The 24,667-nt window shown below is 44.1% G+C and overlaps 1 protein-coding gene and 3 long non-coding RNA genes across 14 annotated transcripts in view; 3 read left to right on the forward strand and 1 right to left on the reverse strand.

Moving 5' to 3' along the window:
• Nucleotides 1-6,478, forward strand: part of LOC112832175 (uncharacterized) — a 22,125-nt gene extending 15,647 nt beyond the window's left edge. For 2 of the 3 annotated variants that reach the window (XR_003210337.2, XR_003210339.2), the window contains one exon: nucleotides 835-944. This is a non-coding gene — a long non-coding RNA (uncharacterized lncRNA). Of the gene's footprint in view, nucleotides 1-834; nucleotides 945-6,052 lie in introns of those variants that run through there. The other variant, XR_003210338.2, reaches the window with a different exon arrangement.
• Nucleotides 3,663-15,680, reverse strand: PCED1B (PC-esterase domain containing 1B). 8 transcript variants are annotated; one of them, XM_025882702.2, is made up of 3 exons: nucleotides 11,998-12,237; nucleotides 11,484-11,654; nucleotides 3,663-5,284 (listed from the first exon to the last, which is right to left on the reverse strand). In XM_025882702.2, the coding sequence occupies exon 3, from the start codon at nucleotides 5,225-5,227 to the stop codon at nucleotides 3,950-3,952; it is 1,278 nt and encodes a 425-aa protein (XP_025738487.1). In that variant the 5' UTR covers nucleotides 5,228-5,284; nucleotides 11,484-11,654; nucleotides 11,998-12,237; the 3' UTR covers nucleotides 3,663-3,949. The 8 variants fall into 8 exon arrangements, with proteins under 8 accessions (XP_025738487.1, XP_073738182.1, XP_025738491.1 ...); XM_073882081.1 differs by having other exon boundaries at nucleotides 3,663-5,281; nucleotides 11,251-11,654; XM_025882706.2 differs by having other exon boundaries at nucleotides 11,251-11,654.
• Nucleotides 12,468-19,423, forward strand: LOC141370768 (uncharacterized). The gene is made up of 3 exons (XR_012375095.1): nucleotides 12,468-12,606; nucleotides 15,611-15,679; nucleotides 18,864-19,423. It is a non-coding gene; the product is annotated as an uncharacterized lncRNA (long non-coding RNA).
• A 795-nt stretch (nucleotides 19,424-20,218) lies between these two features.
• The window catches only part of LOC112832176 (uncharacterized), a 40,413-nt gene continuing 35,964 nt past the window's right edge, over nucleotides 20,219-24,667 (forward strand). For both annotated transcript variants that reach the window (XR_012375096.1, XR_003210340.2), the window contains exon 1: nucleotides 20,219-20,364. This is a non-coding gene — a long non-coding RNA (uncharacterized lncRNA). The remainder of the gene's footprint in view (nucleotides 20,365-24,667) is intronic.

A 24,667-nucleotide genomic window follows, 5' to 3' on the forward strand; every position in this document is an offset into this window, starting at 1 on the left:
GGGGGGGGGTGGGAGGGATGGGGTGGCTGGGTGATAGACATTGAGGAGGGTATGTGCTGTGGCGAGTGCTGTGAATTGTGCAAGACTGTTGAATCACAGATCTGCACCTCTGAAACAAATAATGCAATATATGTTAAGAAAAAAAAAAAAGAAGATGGCAGGAGGAGAAGAATGAAGGCGGGGAAATCGGAGGGGGAGACGATGGACTCTGGAAAACAAACTGAGGGTTCTAGAGGGGAGGGGGTGGGGGGATGGGTTTTAAAGAGGGCACGTTCTGCGTGGAGCACTGGGTGTCATGCACAAACAATGAATCATGGATCACTACATCCAAAACTAATGATGTAATGTATGGTGATTAACATAACAATAAAAAATTAACAAAAATAAAAACAAGCGTAAAATTGTTTAAAATAATGGCAAATCCTTTCAATATGAGCCTTAAAGACCAAAATTTTCAAAATAACTTACTGTTGCAGAATTCATGAATGAAAAGCTGTCAGAGATGGAACCACCGCTGTGACCAACTCAAGGAAATAACATGAACATTGGGTCCAGGCGTTATGCAATGCAGGGGCCCTGTGAACAAGAGCTCTGCAGCTGACCGGGGTGGTGGTGGGGTGGCTGATCCCCATCTTATGGCCAGATGGATGATTCTGTTTTCAAATGCTGGGCCTTACTTTGTTTGTGCTTAGGGAAAAATAGGGTACAGCTTTTGAAGTTTTGGCCTCTGACATAACAGTATACCTTATTCTAGAATAAGGTGAGAATCATATGCTGCTTGGATAATGTTAATTTAATCATTAATTTTACCCCTTTTTAATTTTCTTTTTCCAGAAGAGTCAAGTGAAAAAAGCTTTGAGCGCTATCATTTCTTGAGGCTGGAGAAGAGGTGGAATGAACCCTGTGTTGTAAGTCTTAACAATAAAGCAATCATTTCTCTCATAGCTGTTGAATAATTTAGGCTCTTTTTACCAGACAAGAGCTTGATTGCATTGCTAGGTTTCCTGACTTAAAGGGGCAAGGTAGCAATAGTAAAAATGGGCAAAGAAAGCTCAGGGCTGGATGATAAAGGCCAGGATATGTATGAAATTAGCACTGAAGGTGCTATCAGGCTAATCCTATGGGGGTGAAGAGGCTCGGGGCCGGGGGGGGGCGGTTAGCCACCCTGAATGACTTAGATCAAGTTATGAGAGAAGTCTAGAGACATTTTCTAAAGAAAAGTGATCGAATATAGCTCAATTTTAATATAAATTATGTTTTTGTGAGTACACAACGTGAATTATGTTCTTGAACATTTATCTGAAGTAAATATACTTGGACACCTTCCTTGCCAAGCACTGTGCTGAGACATTGGGAATTCAACAATGAACAACACTTACGGAGCTTACTTCCTAGTGGGAGGGGCTAAAAGGCAACTACTGGAGCCACGAACGAGGGGGATAAGCAATACAAGGAAAGAATGCGTGCTGTGATAGATCGTAACAGTACTTGTAGCTGAAATGATCCTAAAAGGCCTTTCAGGGGGGCACTTGAGAAGTGGGGATGGAAGGAGAAAAGTTAGATATCCAAAGAAACAGGGAGTAGGGATGTGGAAAATTCTAGGCAAAAGGAATAGCGAACACAAAGACCCAAGTTATGAAAGGGGTTGGCAGGTTGTGTATGAAGAGAAAGAAGCCCAGTGTGGCCGAAAGCATAGAGATCAATGAAGAAAGTTCCAGGAGATGACATTGCAGGGGCAGGCAGAAGCCTGATCACGTAGGACAGCAGGAGACCCCATGCAGATTTTGCTCGGGGGTAGTGGATTTTGGACTTTTGAGCTCCAGAACTGCTAAGAGAATGTGTTAAGTCACCAAGTTTGTGGTAATCGTTACAGTAGCCCTAGGACATTAATACACCTGCGCAAGAAAAGACTGTCCCTGTCTGAGTCTACCTGCATCCCTCCCCATCTGAAAGAAACAGGACCATTACATTAAGTGATTGGTGCAATTTAATCCCTAATATAAGATAGTGGATTCCTCATTCAGTGTCTGGTCCTCAGTACTGTATCTCTAAGAACTCATTTTCTTTGCCTCACCTGGTGTGATCAGATTAAAGAGGAATAATACACACTAGCCTAACTCATAAATCACACCACTGATTTATTGGTTGATTCATGAAAATATAAATACTAGAGTCCACTTACTCAGATCAGCCCCTAAGCACTGCTCTGTCTTGCTTGGGGAACGTAAAGTCAGAAAGAGGCAAGGGGTTTATCTTGAGGGCTGATGTTACCAAATCTCACAGCCTGGTGCATTCACCTCCTACCTGGGATTAGAACATTGACATTAGTTAGACAGGTGCTCTCTCTCCTGACTTTGCTGGGACATTCTGGCAAATTCTGCCTTGCAGGTACCACCTTTCTTGAGTCCTTGATGGTTGTCATCCAGCTGTTTCAGCAATATTCCTTCAGATATGCTACAATGATTCAACGTCCATGTATATATAGTATCTCCTCAGAGACTTGGGTCACAGTGTCACCAAGAACCCTTGTACACAACCTCTTCATCCACTCACAGATTCATTCAAGAAACATTATTCAGTACTAAATGCTATCCATTGCAGTAGGATATGAGACACGGTTAAGATGGTCTTATTCTTCACAAATTTTATGGTTTTTTATATTAAAAGCTGCTGTGTATTTCCCCTATAGAGAGCTGAGCTCATCTATTTTTTTGTGATTTCATGAATTTCATTTTTTACAGGAAAACATTTCCTGACACTTACTGTCAACTTCAGGAATGGTCCAACCGAGCACTTACAAACCAGTTAAATCAATCTAACGAAATAATCTATCATTCAGACGTTAGTCATGTCCTGTTTTGACGATTTTATACAAGTGTTAACATTTCACAAGTCTAGGGTGATAAAGACCCTAGCATAGAAAGTCTTCCTGATGTTAACATTTCCATAAAACAGCAAAGAGATGGCCATGGCTGTCTGTCAGAGCTGTGCCCTGGGTGGTCCCTTCTGACCAGTAGTTTCATTCTGTAATGGTGATAGACACCATCACTGAGTGCAACCTACTTTATTCTAATTTTCTCAAGTCCAAAACTCAAGACTATTCCAAGAAATCACAAAATCACGAGCATGCCATGCACGTTACTTTACATACATTGCACATCTAACCAGTGAGCTTCTGGAGTTATGGAGCTATGGCTGTTTTCACCATCATTTTCTTAGAAAGACCATGTTTGGTAAACTGTCCTTGATGTGACATTGCTGTGGTATCAATCGGTCCCCATGGTTTGAAAGTTCATGTCAGTCAGAAACTAGTAAAACTAGGAAAGACTAGTGGAAGAGGGATTTTTGTGCGACCTAGGACAAGTCACTCACCTCTCTTAACTTGTTTCCTTGTTTGTGTTAATTAAATATTATTTATTTAGCTTTCCCAGTCTTAAAATTCGATGACTCTGAGAATCTCTGGAAAATATGATCGCAAAAAAGTTAAAGCTCTTCTGTTTACTGGTAAGGACTCAGGTCCATCTTATGGAGGACTTCAGAACGATGTTAGACAAATTCCACTTCGAGTAGTTTATCAAGTAGATTCCATAAACAGCAGATACTATCCTTTCTTTGTCTTCTTAATGGAAGGGAGAGGCACCATTAAATATAGACACACCCAAACCCCACAACTACTTTCCTGAAACAACTTCTTTATTTCCATTTTCTGTTTACAAAAAAGACAGACAGGATAGGGGGTGGGGAGGCGGGAAAAATGCTTGGTCACCCCCAGAGAATAGGGAAAGAGGCCAGAGCCGACAAAAATGGAGGGGATTGCCCTTCCCTGCCATTATCGGTGACAGTAGTGAACGAAAAGAAGTCCAAGCACGGACCAAAGGCTTAAGTTAACAAGGTCAGTCGGTTTCGGGATAGTCAGAGGATCTGTCCCGTCCACGAACAGGAGGAGGGTCTATTGAGGCCTTGGCTGTGGGCGGGAATGGGCCGGTCTCCTGGGAGATCTCGGCTGCCGGCCCCAGGGCCCATAGGGGCCGCGAGGCGAGTACCGGGGGAAACCCCTATGGACCACAGGGGCTCGCAGATAGGGCACCGGGAAAGGGAGCACGGGGGGCTGAGGGTCAATCATAAAGTCATCTTCAAAGGCAAATCCTGTCTGGGTAGGGGAGGGGACATCTGAATGGAAGTAGTTGGAAGAGAACTGATCCGACTGGAAAGGCTGGTCTGAGGAAAAATACGTATGTTGGGGATAGCACAGGACCCGCGGCATCGCCTGCTGAAAGGGATAGGGAGGAGGATGTGGGGGCAAGGGCAGGCGGGGAGGCGGGGGCAGAGGGGGACTCGGGAGGAGGGGGCTGCCCCTGGGAGGCGGCAAGGCCCGCGGATCTCGGCTGGCCTGCCCCGGCCTCTCACCTGCCGCGCCGGGTCCTCCCCGGATCCACCGGGCCACGCGGTCGCGCCGAGGCAGCTCCACGCCCCAGGCGTCGGCCACGTGCGCCAGCAGCAGCTGCGAGAGGTGGCGGTGCGCGCGCTCGTCCCAGTGCACGCCGTCGCGCTGCAGGTGCTGCTCCGCGTGGCGGAAGTGGAAGTGCAAGTCCAGCACGTCGAAGCCGTGTTTCTTCGCCTCGGTAGAGCTGTGGAAGTTGGCTTCGATGACTTGGCCTCTTAAGGAGTCATCCCCGGGCTGCTGCTTGTGCTGCAGGAAGCCCGCTGTGATCTGCTTGCCCACGGGCATGGCTGTGTTCCACACCAGGAGGCACGACTCGGGCAGCACCTGGCCCAGGAGCCCGAACAGGCTCTCCAGGTTCTTCAGGTAGCTCTGCCAGGAGTCCGGGCCGTACCTGGAGAGGTCCCAGAGGCAGGAGTTCATGATGATCACATCCGGGAGGCCGTGCTCGCTGGACTGCAGCTCTTGCAGGATGGCCTCCAGGTAGGGGGAGTACACGCGTGTGAGGAAGTAGAAGCGCACCAGGTGGTGGTCGTCGCAGAACTGGCGGACCTCCCGGTACTGGACGCCATTGTGCATGGGGCCCATCTGGCCTCCATCCACCAGCTTGTCCTTTTCGAAGGTCTCCTCCCCCTTGGCCTTGAGCTGGTTGGTAGTGAGCAGGCAGTCCTTCTGCAGCAGGAGCACCAGGTCCTTGTACACGGCCCTCTGGACGGAGTCTCCCAGGATGACCACGAACTTGTTGTGGAGCAGCTGCTGCACTTCGGAGGCCTGCAGGTGGATCATGACGCCCAGGGTGCGCGGCCTAGTTTTTTCCTTTACACGCGGCAGGTCTTCAGACTGCTAGGACGGAAGGAGAGAGTGGCTGGGAGCGACCCCCCACCCTCCCCTCCCCGGAAGGCTCGCGGTGTGGGCAAGCCTCGGGGAAGGGGACGGAGGGTTGGCCTGGGAAGTCCACGCCCTTAAGCCCGGGAGTGGGAAGAGAGCAAGAAGGGAGTCGGAGCCATAAGCCCTGCTTGGCCGGGCCTCACCTTGACCTGTGAACCCCTGCCCCGTGGCTCTTGGGAGGCCCAAGTTCCACCCAGGTCAGAAGCAGCCAACTCCACAGGCCCTCCCCTGGCTGGGGGAGAAACTGGCCCTGGGAAGGCAGCTCAGGTGTCTGACCCCTGGAGAACGGGGAGGCAGACTTTGCAGCTGCTTAACAATGAGGACTGTGAGTGAGCAAGAACGCCCAGAATGCTGTGATATGTTAAATTGAAGAAGTTACATGTCACATGTGAGCCCTATGTCGCTGAAACTATAGGAAATAAGATAACACGGAAAGAAAATATGCAAAAACATAGCTTTTAAGAGAAATGTGGGATTATGGATGGCTTGCCTTCCCTCCTTTTTTGTAAATATGCTTTATATAATTGTATGTTTCTTTTAATAACTTAAAAAGAATCAGTGAAATGTAACAAACAACAGAAAGGAAAAGTATGGGGTGCCTGGGTGGCTCAGTCAGTTAAGCATCTGCCTTCAACTCGGGTCATGAACAGGACTTGTAAAAAAGGGCAGTAACACTGGAAATAATTCACATGTTATAGCTGTAATATTCTTTGCTTTCCATAGGAAGACGATCAGAATATGCCATCCCCAAATATGCCATTTTGGCATAAGGATCATTTTGAGCTGAAGGCAACCAAGAATCAATAGACACAGGAAGAGTTCCCGGCCTAAAAGCAGTGTATAAATTTCCCTTTGAGGCAGGGGCTCCTTCGCCCACCAGGAAGAGAAGAGTCAAGGAAGAAGACAGGGAGCTGTCAACACCAAGATGAGTTTGCATAAACCAACTTTACTAAAAGAGCCCCGATTTTCCATTAGCACCCTCATATATTTCCGAGTTGTCCCCACATTTCATCATCCCATGAAACCCAAAGCCCTTTTCCTTTATTAAGATGATATATAAGCCCCTGAATCTGCTTTTTTGAGTTTCTATTCTGTGAACTCCTGTGCACATAAATATTAATAAAAATTGTGTGCTATTTCTCCTTTTAACTTGTCTTTGTTTAATTCACAGGGCCCCAGACACTGAACCTAACAGGGTAGAGGCAAAATTTTTCCTCCTGAGCACATTGCATAAAACGTCAAGAGTTGTGAAACTCATCTTCAAAACTTCAGTTTATTTTAAAGCTGTCATTTACAACCATATCCATTAATGAACAAAAGGTAACAACACACTTCAGTATCACCAACAGATCTCAGATGGGGAGGAACATGGCATCCACTTCATACACTTAGAAGCCAATAGAATCCATTGTGGCTTGATATTCGTAGGCTTTTATGCATCAGTAAGCATTTTAATAGGGGTGGGTGGATAGCTATTATTAAATTACACAGTTTTTAAAAGCTATGCTATTTGTGGTTTTTAAACACGTACAAGTACAAAAATAAAAACACGAAAATGGGTAGTCTGTAAGAGTTGCCCTAAGAGAACACTTGAAAATAGTGACTTATTTTTCCCCAAAGAATCTTCATTTACATGATTTTGTTATGAGAAAAAAAGATAGAGCTCATCGTGGTACAACAAAATAAAACCTTAAGCAAACTCCAAATCCCTTTGGAGCTCAGGCACGTTCCTTTGTTTGCAATCATTTCTCACACTTGTTAAGTGTCTACTCAGTGGCCCCCCGAGGGGATATAAAAATAAGTAAAACCTGGTCGTGCCCTTCAGGAGCAGATAGAGTGCTAAGTGCCATGAACATAGAAGGAACAGGTGCTGCAGACTTTCAGGGTCTTTGTGAACAAACAGTAACCCCCTGCCCTAGACCCCAGGCTCCAAAATACAAAGTGAAGGGGGAAACCTCCTCCCAGAGTTTCTCATGATGCTCTCTGGGCTGGCACTCTGCTCCCATCGTGGGTCTCGTCCCCTATATGATATTGAACACCATCCCCTTCCATTAGAGTTCTCTCCCTGCGGTGGGTGGGCAGATCCAATAACCTGGTGGCTCTCCAGGCAGGGTACTTTCTTTGCTGGGCCCAGTGCGTTCCTTCTCTGGGTGTGAAGTGCTCTAGACTGGGACTCACAGGTGGGAGTCCAATCCACTACTTAAAAGCTGTGGGAAATAGAGGCACTGAAGTATACCCGTGAAGAGCACTGCTTTTGGAGCAATACTACTTGGGTGTGAATCCCAACTATTCTATTTGCCAGCTCTACTTGCCACTTACTTAGCCTTTCTCTGCCTCAATTTTCCTCATCTGTAAAATGGGACTTTGAGTGCCCACTTCACAGATTTCACGTGAGGACTAAATGTAAAATGGTTAGAACAATGCCTGGCAAGTAATAAGCATGGATAAGGCTTAGTTATCATAATTACTGAGCAAGTTTCAAAACACCAGGTTAATCATCTATAAAAGGGGGAGGAGGATTTACAATGTTTGCGCCCCACTTGTCTAGCAGGGTTCTGTGATGATCACATGAGATGATCCGAGTGAAAGATTTTGAATAAAGCAAAACTAATGTTTGTTGAATGGCTACTGGATGCCAGTTGCTTTACAAAGGTAATCCTATTTATGAGACAATCTTTATTATTTCCATTTTATAGAGAAGGATATCGATGTGATGGAGCTAAAATTTAAAACCACCGACACCAAAGTCTGTCTCTGTAGGGAGACATCCTTTACAGTAGAGACATCCTTTATAGCAGAATGCCCTGCAGGCTGGTCTGAATTGAAAAGCTTGGCTCCTGTCTGGGAGATATTTGAAGACAAGATAGAAGAGTGCTTTGGTGTGTGGCAGGCAGGCAACCATTTCCTCTGCCTGCCCAGGAGAGGTGGTTTATGTGTACTGGGGGCGGGGAGCGGGGGCCTGTGAGTGACAGTATACATATTTCATCCCATACCTTCATCTCTACCAAGAGACACGCAAAAAATAAGTGACCTGGATTTTAGAATAACCAAAATACAATTCTGCAGACTCCCAGTGTTTGAGGAATCCTGGCTGCCCTATATCCCCCCACCAGTGAACTTAACCCACCCAGATGCTGCTCCAAGAGCTCAGAGTCAAAACTGGGTAAAAATTTCTCACTGTTCTTCTGAGGTGGAACAGGAGAGCAGATCAGACTGTGGAAAAGAAGGGAGGAGGAAATGACTGGAAAGAACACTCTAGTTAGAAGTTAAACTGAAAGGAAATTCATGAAATTCTTGATAAAGTGCACCATGACTGTAACAGGATCAACAAATCAGAACCCCCCCCACTCCCCGCAGGACTATCACTCTGGGAAAGAATTCTTTAAGCTAAGATACCAAGCACTTAAAAACAAAGTGACTTTTTTGGGGGAGGGGGCGGGGCGGATGGTAAATGAAGAATAATTGAGAGCTAAATCTAAAAGAAACGTTGGTAAGTTCCATTTTCAAAGCTCTTTTGATTTCCAAAAAATGAAACAAAAGGGGGATTTGAAAACAGATTACTGGTCTTTTGAACCTAGTCTTCTTTTTTTGCTTCAAATTTGCTCAACTCACCTATTTGTTTTGGTAGCTATTTTATAGATAAGAGTAACTCATCCACTCATTCAGGAAAGATCATTGCGAACCCGATACTGTACTAGGTGGAAGGACTACATATAAAAAGGCAGTCTCTTCTCTCAAGAGCTGCAGCAAGGAAATGGACAGTAAGAGGCAAACACTAAAGAAGGTGCTAGCAGCTATGAAGGATGTATGCAAATGAAGCACCAAAGCCAGCTGGAGGAGTCAAGAGGGAGGGAGGAAGTATACCAGTGATCCTTGCAATCTGTGATTCCAACCTCAAATTAACACCTTTAAAAAAAAAAAAAAGTTTCAAGATGATTCCTGAAATCATAATTTTAAGTTAGTTCCATGCTTTCTATTTGGACTTTGACTAAAGCTCTGACAGAAACATGCATTACTAATGGCTACTACTATAATAAATGACTTTCAAGAATTTTGCTTAGATTTCTTTGTTTGGGGGTAATTAATTTATTAATAGCTCCATAAGCCATGACTTATAAATCATTGACAATTGCTGTATAACTATCACAAACCAAACATGTAACATTTGCTTTTCACTAATCAATGTGTTGTAGAAATTAGGTTAATTTGTTTTTTCTTTTCTTACTGATCTTTAGTGACAGGAAGACAGACACAGAAATAGATCAGCTGCTCTAGAGACCCTGCAGTAAAGTCTTAAACCAGAGGCGGTCACTAATGATCAGGATGTTGTTTTGATTAGTTGTAGGAAGTACTTGTAACTAGTTTAAAAGTTTCTTGCATAAGACTAACCATCTTAATGCAACATTATCCCGGGAATATAAATAGTTCATTTCCTTCTAACTGCATTTTGGTAATCAAATTAATGTTTTGAACTTTCCAAGATCCCCTTACATTTAATGGACTAGATATTTGTACCATCTTGTACAAATACAATTATTTTTCAGGGATTCACCTCAAGGTCTTGGCATTTGCTTAGTTTTCTAAGTGGGCTTTAAACTTGTCAAAAATTAAACTGCAGGCCATATAAAGTTTTCAAAGAAGAAAAACAATTCAAACTTCTCTTTGGGAAAGCTTGACGAATGGCCTGAGGTTTGCTGGTTCTCAAGAGATTAATCTTTTGCTCTGAGCCAAGTCAGTTAACACACTCTTCTACAGAACACAAAAAAGGGGGAAAGAATGCAGGTCTACTATTTTAAAAAGTGGTTTCAGGAGTAAATTTTAAAAAACACATACAAGTACTGTGAGGTGCTATGGTAAATAATGCAAATTATTTGCAACTATCAGCCAGGAGAAAGTCTGAGTCTAATCCCCCCCACTCCAAATAACCTCACCTCTAAAAGAGGCCTCAGCTCTGCAGCCCATTAATTAATTCAGCAAAAATTTAGAGAACACCTGTGTCTACCTGGGGCTCTGAGAGTTGTCATTCTGCAAATTTGACTCACACACCCACCAACTGCTGTCAGGGTTCCTCTACTCCAACCCTGTATCACCTAACCCTACCATATGGCCCATATTTCTAACTTGGCTATTCAGTGAGTCCTCACCACATCTAACATCTCAAACACACGTGATGTAAATGGAAAACTGAAACTAGTGGGTTTCAAAGTGGGTTCCATGTTAACCACAAGTTTTCCTCGTGGAGGCAGGAATCCCTGCAGAACTAATCAACTTGTATCATCACCATCCCTACGGGGCCACCATCTTAAATCTGTGATTCTTTCGCAATAAAATATCCACGGAGGGATTTCACACACTTGAAGAGTCTGAAAATTACCAAGTTTAAAAATCCATAAGGGAGCGTATTTTTCCCATAACAATAGGCTAATAGGAAATGTTCCTATGGACTTTAGAAAGAAACGCAGGTGACATCCTTTACGAATGAAGTGGGGCTTCATAATACCTGATAGCAGGTAACTTCTCTAAAAACGAAAGATAAACTATGGAACCTTTATTCAAATAGCCCCTTAAAAAAAAAAACAACTCTTGTTTTACAAAAGGATCTCCTAAAAGTAAACAACAACAACAAAAAAATTAAAGCAATTCATATAAACAAAAACAGGATTTCAATCATGTACAGTCTTTGACGAACTTCCACATTCTGGTCTCAAATCATTATTTAAACTACATCCGCTAACTCCCTACCTATTACTCCCCGAAGACTCTGCCAGATAACAGAAAGGCAGTGAGCTGGCTTTCCTTTCCAGGAGCCAATGAAATCAGACGTGGACTCTGACCCCAAACAGCTGTGCGCTCTTGGGCTGACTGCCCACTGTGCTGAGCCACCGTTTCCCTCTGGTGCCAAACGGGGTAAGATCACCTACCTCGCTGAACAGCAGTGAAGATGAATGAAAGAGATCACGTCAATGTCTTTCAAGGGCCTAGTACGCGGCGGGCCGTGCATGAGGCACCTTTAAGTCTCGGGCACGACCACCCATCCCCGCTGGGACTCCAGAGAAAACCCAAGCCTGCAGACGGCACCTCGCTCCCGTTCCCTCCATGGAAACTTCCAGTCCACAGTCCCCTTCTCCTCCCTCCCGCAGGGGCAGAGCCGTACCTCCTCGGCTGTAAAGGTAACTCCTCAGCTCAGGTGGCTCGCCCTTCCACCTCCTCAGGAACTTTGCTCCAGAATGTCCCCGGGAGAGGGGATAATTAGGCATTCTACTTTTTCTTCACTCTCCTTTGGCTGGTTCCTTCCTTTAAGCACTAAACACATTCTAGTTTCTTGCTTTAAAAAAGAAAGGAAACTTCTTTGACTCCACCTCCAGGACAGTCCTATCTTTGGCTTCCCCTTCAAGGCCACTTTCAACAGGAGTTGTTTGCGCTGCCCTGTGGCTGGGTCCTCACCTCCCACTCACTCCTTTTACTTTAATGCGGCTTCCAACTCCACCAAACGGGAGAAATACTGGTCAGGAAATCACCAGTGACTTCCCGGCCGCCCCTGTCAATGGCCACCTCGTGGTCGTGGTCCTTATCACCCCAGCCGCATTCCCAGCTCCTTGGGGCCGGGGCGCCCCGGTGACTCCCTTCGGAAAACTGCCCGAGCCTGACACCCTTGTCTCCCGGCTCACCTCCCCCACGATCCTGTCTGAGTTGCTCTTTCTCGGGCAATTCCCCAACTGTTGGTCTCTCTCAGGACCCACTAATCGGCCCCTTTCTTCTTTTCTTCAACCTTCTTTCCCGGGGTAAATCCATCCACGCTCACGGCATCAGTCAATACGCTGATCATACTTCTCAGTTTGCCCCACACGGTTCTGGCTTACCCCCAGTTTTTCCAGCGCAACTATTAAGGGCACCCCCCCCCCACACACACCCACACACCAAAAAAAGTCCCACTTTGGATGGAAACAAATTATTCGGGGCTTCTTATCAATCACCATTTGTATGCAGATGACTCCTGTATTGTGGTAAAGCCCAGTGGCTCAGAGGGGGGCCTGGAGTCAGCCCCCTGGGTTTATATCCGGTTCCGCCGCTGACTTGCCTCTGCGACCCCGGGCAGCTTAAGTAAATTTTTTTTTGCACTTCAGAACCCTCATCAACAAAACTAGAATAGTACTATGAATTTCTTAGGAAGTGAGGGTTACGTGAACAAAGTCATTGGCGTGAGGTCTGCCACATTTTTAAGTGCTCAATAAATGTAGCCCGCCCAAACTTGTCTCCTGAGCTCCAGGCGTATTCAGGTGAGTAGAATAAAGTTCCCAGGGGATGAAAAGGGGGAGGGGGCAAGGAGTAAACCGTCTGTGTGGGCCTCTTATCACTTTCAAATTCTCTAGACGCCCATTTATCCTATCAAACTGTGGCTGAATTCCTAAGATAATTCTCTTGTGACCTTTGGACAATCTTCCTAAAGGTAAAAATCGATCATCTGTGGGGACGGCCGCATATTCTTGCTGTGCGTTTTCTGAGAGCTGCTATGTAATTTATGGTGCAACATGGGTTGGGGATAACCAGGTGGAAATAACCTCTGCTTCTGAAATGCTGGGATCAAGGCATTTTTTTATGGTTCGTGACCCTGGCTGCTTCCATTATTCCTAAAAACCTCCCTCAAAATCCTTGAATGATAGCCTGGATGGAGAACAGTTCAACTATTTCTTGGCATTAAAAAATAAGATGTAATTCTTGAGGCTACGCTTTAGGGAGGAGGATGTTGCAATATATTTTGGGAAGCTGAGCACAGTGACCAATTTTACCTCTGTTTTATTAGATTTTATGATGAACTTTTTTACTTTCCATAAATTACTCTTAAATCTTAAGGAAGTGTGACTTCACTTTGAAAGACTTCTAAAAAAAAAAAAAGAAAGAAAGAAAAGAAAGACTTCTAAAAGGGTCTGGTTGTTATTTTGTGTTTTCTCACCTAAAACGTGATCATACAGGGTTTTGACTTTCGTGTCTTCACTTTCATTTCATATGCTAGCATAACTCCCAACATTTTGTATTTAGAAACTTGTTTTTTTACCCTAGGAGATGACCCTTCCTCCTGTTCAGCTCCCAAACACCCGTGAATGAATTTTGGAGCCCATGTGTCCCCAGAGAGCTTTTCTCACCTCTTTATGTTTGCTCTGTGGTTCAGGATCAAGGTTCCCTAACCCACGGAAATTCTTTTTCTGCCTTAAGATCCAGTTTCAAACGCAGGTCTGTCTGAAGGTCGCCCTTTTCTCCCCCAGACAGAAAAATCTGCTTCTTCTGATGGCTGCCCTGAGTGAGCACTTGGTTCTATTTTGTACTATGATTAAGCGCCCATGCGCCGTTCCACCCCAGTATACCCTAGTCCTGGATGGCAGAAGTGGGTCTCACCCCTTCTTCCACCCCTTGCAGAAGGCCTAGTGCCTCTGCATAATGGTTAGCATTCACTGAGCAGTCACTATGTGCCAGGCCTTCTCTCTGCGCACGGCCTGGTGAGGTAGAAACTCTTGTATTCGCCGCGGTATGGATAAGGACGCTGAGACTTGAGAGGTGATGTACATCACCCAAGGCTGTCCAGCTAGCAAATGGCAGAACCGGCCTGTCACTGCCAATGAATCTTCGGATGGCTGAGACCAGCTTAAGATATTGTTTTGTTTCTTTAGGAGGAAATATGGCTCCAGAGCCTGAGCTTTTAACCCCAGCTATAAATATTAGTTGAGATGGAGAGGAAAAAATAGTCTTATCTAGAAAAAAAAATATTTGCATATCGTTTTCCTTTTCATTCTCTGTTGAAAAACAAAACAAAGCCATGTTTTGTACACAGCTTTAAGTTTTTTCCCCTAGGAAACGGAGTGGGGATGAAGTTCACTTAGTTGGGCTTGCATCACTGGTAGTTAACTATTCCTCCTAATGGGTCAGTGGGGAGGTCAGGTCTGTGCTAAAGCACTACTTGTGCCTCAATGTTTTTTGGACTTCTGCTGACTACTCCAGATTCTAAGTGGTGGTTGAATAAAAAGTTCCCAGGGTTGAAAAGGAAGGGTGAGGGGGAGCCGATAATGACTAAGTGGCTTTCAACTGATGGACAGGTTGGATTCCGAAAATTCTGTCTCCAGGAGTGGTCACAAAAGCCAACCGAACGGGTGATGTGAACATGAGGCTGAGTCGGCAGGCTGGGGTTTCACCACCTCCAGAGCTCACTTCATCTCTGTGGGAGATGCTTACCTCAGCATTCAAATGGGAGAAATGGCTTCCGATGCTCCTCCAAAGAGATTATGCGAAAGAGCTCTTAAAATGGATATTCATTTATTATTGCTGTTATTCTTATTAACAGTGTAGTATCTGAATGCTAAGTGCAATAGTGTTTCTCTGGGGAAAAATGGGTTTTGAATATAAAAATGGGATTCTAAGAGTCAGTCTCTGTCTGCCCTTTCCCTGCCCGTACTATGTTGTAGAAGGATCTGGAAGACCTGCGTTCCCACTGCTCTGTGCGTTGGCAGCAGGACTGAGGATTTCGCCAGTTCCAAACCCTATGGCTTGGAACCAGAAGGGGGGCAAGGTCTGAGAAGAGAGGAACTCACCTGGAGAAAGGAATGTCTGAACTCACCTCAGCATGTTTGAGGGATGGGTTTTACTAGTTAAGAGAACTTTCCAGTTGAACGAAGGCCTTACATTTATTATTTAGAAATGCTAAGTTCCCTTGTTATTCAGTAATGTTTAGTATCCATGTCACCAGTGTGTTACATGTTTTAGCTACCTGTTAGTTCCTCTTAAGAACCCTGTGACATCAGTATTTTCTTTTTCTCCATTTTATACATTCAAAAAATTAAGTTTGGCAGATTGAGTCATCCGCCCAAGGTCATCTATTTTATAAAAAGCAGAGCTGGGAGTCAGAGCTGATGCCAAGCCTTTGTGGTCAACCACAACATACAAGATTGCACAGACAACAGATGCTTCACATCCTTTCTCCTGTTCACAACTGTCTCTCTTTACTGTACATTTTTAGAGATAGAGTAGTTTATCAATCACAAATCCTTCTCATTACAAAATAACTGTTGTCTCGTTGGGGCTATGCAGTTAAGTGGGGGTAGGGTGAAGGCGTTAGCATGGTGATTCCACTCTATAGTAAGTGCCCAAGAAAGGAGGATCCTAAGAAAGGCTGCTCAGAAATGTGAAGTTAATGCTTAAAATAAAATGGGAAAACTGGAAAGTACTTACTCATCAAAGTAACTGGTGATTAAAAAGTGTACCTCTCGGTTGACTCTAGATCTCTTTCCTCGACAGATTCCTTTGTCGGCTGTCAATCAGAGGGCCAGGTTGGAGAGCCCAGAGCCCCGACTGCTAGGCAGATAAGTTCACGTCTGGGTGCTGCTGGGTTCATGAGCCAGTGGCTGGGGAGAAGGTGCCATTTCCGGTGGTATCTGAGGCAAATGACATGAGTCAGCATTTACTTCTCTGCATTAGGAAGCGGAAGACCGGTGACCAAAGCTTGAAGGCTCTGGCCCACGTGAAAACACAAAGTGGCAAGTAAACCCAAAAATGTAGCATTTTCCTGGAATCTGGGGCTAAGCTGGTTTTCATTTCACATTGCTCAGTAATTGGGTGTAGCTTATATTGGCTCTTAAACTTTGTTCTGTTTTAACAATTCAGACCCTGGGCTCTTACTACCTTGTGTGTGTTCCCTGCTGAGAAAGCAGAGTGGGGAAGGAGAGAAAGATGGGCGGGGAGGGCAGAGGAAGGGGAAGTGAGAAAAGAGAAATAAGAAAATGAGAAGATTGCTCCCTTTTCTAATTAATTTTTCATAGTAATAATCCTGTGCTGCTTTAGTTTACATTAGGCTTTCAAATCCTTTCCCTTGACCTTCCCACGGCCCTGTGGGAAGAGGAGCAGCCCAGTCCATGGCCACAGAGGACTACAGGCCCCAGTAAGCTCAGAAAGTGGCAGACCCATGAGACCTGTTGATCCTCCTCTGCTGTTCCCCGGGAAACCCCGGGAAACCTGCAGGGAACTGGAGGGCGTCGTTTGGGGTGGGGGGGTCTTCCGGTGGGTTAGATGAGCGCTCTGCTTTGTTTTCCTGGGTTTGGAAGGCCGAGGAATACCCCCTTCCCTACAAATACCAAGATGAAAGAGAAGAGGAAAAGAATCAGAAAAAAGGAAAAATGAGGAAATGAAGCTCTAAAAATGTTCTTCCCCAAACTGTGGACCTTCTATGGTGTTCAAAATACTTTAGGACCGAGCATTTCCCCATCCCATTTAATGGTCTAAAATAACTCTAAAATGGGTTCCTCATCCCACTTAATGGTCTAAAATAACAAGAGTAATAGACCCCACAACAGTCCAGAAATACACTCCCTCTGCACTTAGTTTTTGTTCGTTTTTTAAATACTGTGCTATTTAGGTAAATTGGCCTATAAAGCAACCCAAGTGCCTTTTCTTGAGAAATGTCGTTTTACGGTACTTCATTGAATACTCAGCGTGTGGCTCATGAATTCCACCCCTTACACATTGTTTTTATTTTCTTATCTCTATCTCTATTTATAAATAAGTTATTTTGCATTTTTTCCATGATTTTTCATACACTCGTTGCATGTCTTAAGGCAAGGCTGCATCTAGAACCCAACGGATAGCTTTGGCACTTTACAGTTAAGAGTAGTGTGTTACATAGCTGAAAATTGGCCATTATTTGATTCTAGAAGTGAGTTTCAACTCTCTCCAGGTTCCAGCTCATCTGTGCATTGTGAGGGTGAAAGGCCTTGTGAGGTCTAGGGAAGCATGACCAGAATTAGCAGAATTCCAAAATCAGAGAACAGAGGAGCTGGAATGATGCAGATGATAATCTTGCTTATCCTCTTTGAATTTAAAATAAAATTGTTTGAGACCAAACAGCAGATTTTTCTACCGATTTTCTTCTAAGAACTTACTACACTATATGGAGACAGTATTGCTGTCTTTTGGTCCCATTTTGTGTTCCATGGCTCAGTGAGCTGGCTTGCTTTCTTACCCACCAGACTTCCCCTAAATGATAATGAACACTGATGCATATAGACGATTTTACACTTAGAATCTTGCAACAGACCCCGCTTATAAAATCAGGCAAGCTCTAATCATTGTCTTCCCATTGCAGATGGTGGAACTGAGGCCTGGAGCAAGCCTGAATGACTGTCACCTTGACGGAGTGCTCAGGGCACTTAGGACTGGGGTCCCCTTGCCCTCTTGTGCTGCGAGCCAAGCTACTCATGCTGTTTGACAAAGTCCAAGTATGAGGGACAATCCTGAAAAATCGGGAGACTCCACAGCTGGCTCCTGCTACTTCCTTTCATTTTATTTGCGGCAATCTTTATAATCATGGGATTTTTTCTGGGGTTTCATGATAAAATGATTTGTAAATTTAGTTATGCCTATGCAAGCAATCATAATGAAACTGATTCCAAAAAGGCTGACAATGGGCCAAGAAGTAAAAATACCCAATGTCCTCCCATCTGTAAGGGAGCTGTTGGATCCAGGCCCAGTAGAAATTCCTATTGATAAGATTCCTCAGGCACCTCTGAAACATCAGAATTCTAGGAAAGGCAAATCTCATGTCATTCCCGCAGTACAAGGACCTCCCTATGTTGTATACACAATAGGAGGCCACCTTTGGTATGCCCCTCGAGGCAAGCCCCTGGTGTAGGATTAACTTCCTTACCCCTACTCCCCTCATTCCTTACAATGGAGTTGTTAATGAAGACATGAACAAATAGTATAAGAATAAAGGAAAAAAGTGTGCAAGCATCATCTGTCTGCCTCTGGTTATAGATTAAGAGGAGTAATCCTCCGTGGTGTCTGTGGAGCAAGGACAAGAGACATATAGAAATGGAATAAATACTTTGATAAGATAGGATGCACACATTGTAAACTGCCTTTGGAGAAAGAGTAAACTTTAGGTAAACCTTTAAGCAAGAGTAAAAATATAACTTCTTCGCTTTAGTACACAATGGCAGATAGGTCACACTTTGTCTCGCACTGTCACACTCTGTTTAGCATCTTTGTTTTTAAATCCGGAATGGTTGTAATAAAATGTAAAAACAAATTCACATGTTATGAGAAAACGGAAAAACAAGGAAATGTTCTAATGAATAAATAAGGTCCCTCCGAGTCTATCAGGAGGAGATGCTTGCAACCTGATCCTGTGTCCGTGTCTCCTCGCTCGCCGACGCCGTCCTTTCCTTCAAGGACCCCTCCCCTGCTGGAGCTGGACTCTGGCACTCTTGGTGGAAGGCTAGACAGGGTGCACCTCCATTGTTATTTTGCTTAGTTTTGAAAGGTACTTAATCCATATGGCAGGGAACTTCAAAAGGTGCAGATGGTATGAATGAGAAGTCCCTTTCCCTTTCTTGTTTCCTAACCCTTCATTTGTCCTGCCAAAAGTGATGCGGTCATGGGCTTCTTGTCTATTCTATCAGAAATATTCTATACAGATAATCTATAGCTCTCCAAAATATTTTGTTCTCTCTTCCTTTCTTCATGAAGAGTCAACTTTCCTTTTTATTTAAGGCAGATGTCTGGAAAGAAGAATACGAACACCACTTAGGAACGGACGTTAACCTGCAGAAAGTCTTCGGTAAACGGATCATCCAGATTGTTCCGAATATTCAGATGTTTGAAATGGTACAGAAAACTCATGGCTCACAACAGCCTGTAACATGAGTTAGGGGAAGCTCATTCCTACGGTGTGGCACTTAGAACTGACCCAGGCCCTCGTACCCTGTCTGGGGACCACTTAAACCTTGATGTGGATTTGAGATATGGTGACTGCATGTCTATTGATGGTGTGAATTGAAGCCAGAGCTATGATGCTGTGAATAAAGTAGCTTTGGGGCCACACAGACTTGGGTTTGATAATGAACTTTGTCATTTATGGCTGCATGATGTTGGTAATCACTGAACTCCTTGTGGCTTGATTTTCTCATCTGCAAAATAATGACCATAACAGTCGCTACATAGATGCAAGGGTTAAATGAGGACATAGACCCAGAGCACCAGGTATAGAGCAGAGTATAATAAAATATGTCCACACCATTAACCATGGCCCATCCACTAGTTCTTTCATTCATTCAATAAATAATTGTGGCATTAAAAAAAAAAAAAAAAGCCTTGCCCCTATGGAGTTGACATTTGGTTGGGGGAATCAGACAACTACAAAAAAATTAAATAAGTAAAATAATATGTTAGGTAGAAGAGGAACATGATTGTTGGATGAGGAGGATGCAGGGGCTCTGGGTTGGAATTTTAAATGGGGTAGTGACAGGGTTTGAGACCCACTACCCCAGAATATGGCACCTCAGCATGCTGAATATTTTAAGACAAAGGGACTTGAGAAATGGCTGGTGCTGGAATGACTCTGGGGCCTCCCCTGAAGCAGGTCACAAGGCTCTCTTGAGAGAGGTGCTCTCCCCTTACCAGGAAGAAAGTAGCATCCTTATCTCCAAAGCCACTAGGACTCAGAGAGGAATCTAAACAAACAGGCTTTGGTAAGTTCCCCCAGTTTATCACCCTTAGCTGGTATCCTCTGTCCTACCAGTCTTCATCAAACCCAGAGTGAAAAACACTCAGGCTTAACCTTGCTTTGTGTCTTCATTTCACTTTTTTTTTTAAGATTTATTTATTTATTTGAGAGAGAAAGAGAGCAAGCAAGTGGGGGGTGGGGGACAGGGAGAGGGAGAGAGAATCTCAAGCAACTCCCCGCTGAGTGAGGAGCCCTACGTGGGCCTTGACTTCACAACCCTGAGATCATGACCTGAGCTGAAATCAAGAATCGGATGCTTAACCGACTGAACCACCCAAGTGCCTCTCTTCTTGAAGACTAATTTGTATGTTTTTCTCTTGTCAATCTGTCTTTTGCTACAGAGACCCGGCTGAGAACTTAGAAGGGACCAACAGTGGTCTGGAGAAGGTCTCCCAGAGAAGATGACATTTGAGCAAAGTCCAGAGGGAGGTGATGGAAGCACCATATAGAAATCTGGGGAAAGGAAGCTCCAAGCAGAGAGAACAATAAAGAGGTGAGTGTGACTAGCTTGGAGTGAACAAGAGAGGCAGACACAGGAGATGGAGTCAGAGAAGAAAGAGAAGTCGGTGGTGGACCATTGAAAGGACTTGGGCTTTTACTCTAGGAGCCATTGTGAGGGATTTGGGCAGAAAATTCCCACCATCTTACTATAGACTGGAGCAGGAGAAGCAAGGAGACTACTTCAGAGGTTCTTGACTAACACAAGGGTTGAGGCTTGAACCAGAGTGACATAGCTGGGGAATGAGAAGTGGTCGGCCTCCAGATCCATTTTGAAGGGAGAGGTGATAGAATTTGCCTGTGGAGAGAAGATAGGGTATGAGAAAAAGGAGGGAAGGTAAGCCTAGCTCTGTAGTTTTGGGCCTGAACAACAGGAAGGATGAAGTTGCCATTTACTCAGATGGAGAAAATTTCGGAGAAACAGGTTTAAGGGGTGGAAGACAAGAGTTTGACTTGGGGCTTGTTACATTTGAGATTCCTTATACACATCTAAATTGAAATGTTGAATGGGGATTTGGATATACGGGTCTGGAGTTAGGGGGAGAGGGCCAGGCTGGAGATATCCGTTTGGCTTGGATGCTGTCACCAGTGGAGAGGGTGAAGCTAGGGAGGAAAAGAGGTTTGAGAATTAAAACCTACGCTAGCAGAAGAACTCATGCGGGAGACTGAGGAGGAAGAATCAGGGAAGCAGGAAGAAAACAAGGAGAGTGGGAGAGCAGAGCCTGGAAGCCGAGGGGAAAGAGAGCTTCAAGGGAGGACTCAAGAGACATAGTCTGTGTCAGAAATAGTTGGTAAGTCAAGTGGGATATTTGACCATTGGCCGTGCAGGACATTGGTGACCGTGACTGAGCGGTAGGGACAAAGCCTGCTTAGAGTGGTTAAGAAAGACGAAGAGGAGAATCAGAGACAATACCACCCTGGAGGAGTTTAACTATAAACAAAGGGAAGTAGAGAATGAGAAGTCCGCTGGAAAGTGTGGGAGCCCAGGGCAGGATGGCCCCAAATATGCTGCAATAGGATAATGATTATTTTGAATTAACGTTATTTAAGAAACAGCCAGTGTAACAAAAACAGTCTGACCATCCTAGGTCTCTAGAAAGCAGGTCATAAATCTCCCATGTGAAAGGTACCCTCCCGACACTGGGAGGAAGAGACACATCCTTATCATCAGAGACAGGGAATTCAGGGCTGAAGAAGCCTACATAAGTAAACCTTGTTACTTTTGCTAATTTACCACCCCAGCCTAAATTCTCTTTATATTCCTTGCTAATTGACAGTCCCAAACATAAGTTTTCTTTGTCCTGTCAATTCCTCATAAAGTTACATTCCTTTGTCTAGAAAGTATAAAAGCTGCCTGCCTTGGTCACTTCTTAGGTCCCATATCTATGAGACCTCTGTGCATATTTATTAATTTTTTTTTTGCCCCGTTAATCTGTTTCATGTTAATTTCTTACACCACCCAGAAGAATCTTGAATTCTTCTTCCTCCACAAGGGCGAAGGGAGGGTAAGATAATTTTATCTTCTTTTAAGATGGGAAGAAAAATAGTATATTTGTATGCTTATAGGAGTACGTCAGTAAATAGGGAAAACCAGGTGATGCAGGAGCAATGCTGGTGAACAGTTAGGATCTAGTGCCCAAGTAGAGGAGTTGGCCTTGGCTAGGAGCACACACGGGAAAAGGCTGGGTGCAGGGGCATGAGGCTGCTATATGGGTAGGTGTGGAGGCACCAGCTTGTAGAGTTCTTCCCAACTGCTATGTTCTCAGTGAAAGAGGCAGCAAAGTCAAGGTCACCAGCTGAGAGTGAACTTGAGGCAGGTGCTATTAGAGGTTTGAGGATTGAGGAGAAGGAATGAAATCATCATCTGGGAGATGACGGGGTCTATAATTACTGAGCAGCATGAAGGCCCACTGCAGGCTGGGAGCCCCTGTTTGAATTGAGAGTGTTCAGCATGGACTGGTTTTCTCTGGTCTGTTTTAACCCCATGGGATGCCGGTAGCAGAGTCGGGACTCAGTCAGGACTGAGGTTTTGCCTTTCGGTGTCCATTAATGTATGTTAATATGCCATTACAAATTTATAATGTATTTTAAACTATGCTTTATTTAAAAGCAAACCCATAAAAGCCAAATATTTTAGACATCAAAAAATATGAGTATCGGGATAAAAATGATGTTCCTTTAATATTAACAACTCTTTTAATAGTTCCAGCCACAGATTAGTTTAAGCTGATCTTTATATGAGCTGATATCACTTAATTCACATTTTCTATTTCCCAGAACCCTGTTATTTTTCTTATCTTCTTGGAACGGAGTGCTTCAAGCAGGCCAGAAATCAACCTACAAAATATGTACTTAGAATATACTTATTTCAGCAAACTGCTGTGTGTTTATGTTCAAATCAATGAGTGGCTACCTTAAAAAAAGGATCAAATTTGGCAAGTCACAAAACAGTAGGTGTTTTCTTTGCGTGGCTTGAAGCAGTCTGTGTATCCTTGATGGATCATTTCTCTTCAAAGCACTTGCATTTAGCACTTTCAAGCACATATGAATAGTTTGTTTCTACTGAGGCACAAAGTCTTCTCTGATAGTATCCTGAGAATTTTGAGACTGGATTAAAACTTGTCATGAGTTCAATTTAATGGCTGAATTAAGTTCTGCACTGAGTCAGTACATGCACACTTCTGTGTTGTTGAGGAGCAAGGCTGGAGTTAGAGTTTGGGAGGTTATAGGTTGAGAAGAGCCAAATTATGAGAGAGGAATTTATAGAAGACCCCATTCTGTCAGGACTTCTTAAAATTTTCTACAGACTTTCTTAGAGTTCGTATGTTTTATGCAAGTTCTCTGTTGTGCTCTAGTATTAGCTTAGTGTTTCAGAGCATGGCCTTTGCAGGCAGAAAAGTTGAGTTCGAGTCTGAAACGTGCGAGCTGTGTGATTTTGGGAAAGTTACTTAACTTCTCTGGCCCAAATCCGGCAGGGGAGATTGAATATGCAAAGTGCTAAGCAGAGCGGTTGGCACTTGGTAAATGCTCAATTTATTCTAGAAATTAGTATACATATATCCATGCTTCAGTAACATAAAAATAGGCTTTAGATGACTACCACTGAATAAAATATAAACACTAACAGGTACCCCATTTGATGGCACAGCTCTGTGGACTGGTGTGCCCCTATCCCTGCAGGAACAGACTTGACAAGTGGGGAAGAGGAAAGGGCCTTAGGTCAAGCTGGGGCTCCAGGAGGTCTAGCAACTGCCCGAATCCCAGCCGGGCTAGCCACTGAGCTTAGACTAAGGACCAGGCCTCCTGAGTCTCAGGCTCATAGTCCTAGAGCTACCGTTCATAAATTTCGGGGGCGGGGGCGTGGCACAAAAAAATGTTTACAACCTTTTTCACAGAGAATAATTTAATATCCTAGGAGAATTGGGCTTTGAATGATTCAGCAATGTCCCTTACCTCTAAATAATAGAGAATTTGTTAAGTTTTATAGAGAAAAACTATTTAAAATTATCAGATCGTGGGGAGCCTGGGTGGCTCAGTCGTTAAGCGTCTGCCTTCGGCTCAGGTCATGATCCCAGGCTCCTGGGATAGAGCCTCTCATCGGGCTCCCTGCTCTGCGGGAAGCCTGCTTCTCCCTCTCCCACTCCCCCTGCTTGTGTTCCCTTTCCCGCTGTCTCTCTGTCAAACAAATAAATAAAATCTTTAAAAAAAATAAAAATTTTACTAAAAATGTGAAAATGACTGAAAATAGCACTGGAAAAAGTGACTTCTGGTCAGACTCTTTACAAATGAGTGTTTTTGCTTTATAGTTATAATGATTGACCCAAATTGTATTAGTTTTATATATCAATTTTGTATCATTATTCTACCAATAAAATAGCAGACTTTTAAATATTTTTCCAAATTACCATTTACAAAACCAGTGTCATTGCTGATGTCTTGTTACCTTTCTCTCTTTCTCCTTTAGGACATTCTTTTTCTTTTCTTTTCTTTTTTATGTTTTTTTTAAGTTTTTTTTTAAAGATTTTATTTATTTTATTTGAGAGAGAGCACATGAGAGGAGGGAGGGTCAGAGGGAGAAGCAGACTCCCTGCTGAGCAGGGAGCCCGATGCGGGACTCGATCCCGGGACTCCAGGATCATGACCTGAGCCAAAGGCAGTCGCTTAACCAACTGAGCCACCCAGGCGCCCAGGACATTCTTTTTCTTAATATTTTATTGTTGAATCTCTGAAATATATTCAAACAAATGAAAATGGAGAATAAAGGGGTGCCTGGGTGGCTCAGTTGGTTAAGCGACCAA

This window comes from Callorhinus ursinus, unplaced genomic scaffold (genome assembly GCF_003265705.2).
Source record: "Callorhinus ursinus isolate GAN/ISIS: 27379988/994484 unplaced genomic scaffold, GSC_fseal_2.0 scaffold44, whole genome shotgun sequence".
NCBI classification, from domain to species: Eukaryota; Metazoa; Chordata; class Mammalia; order Carnivora; family Otariidae; genus Callorhinus; species Callorhinus ursinus.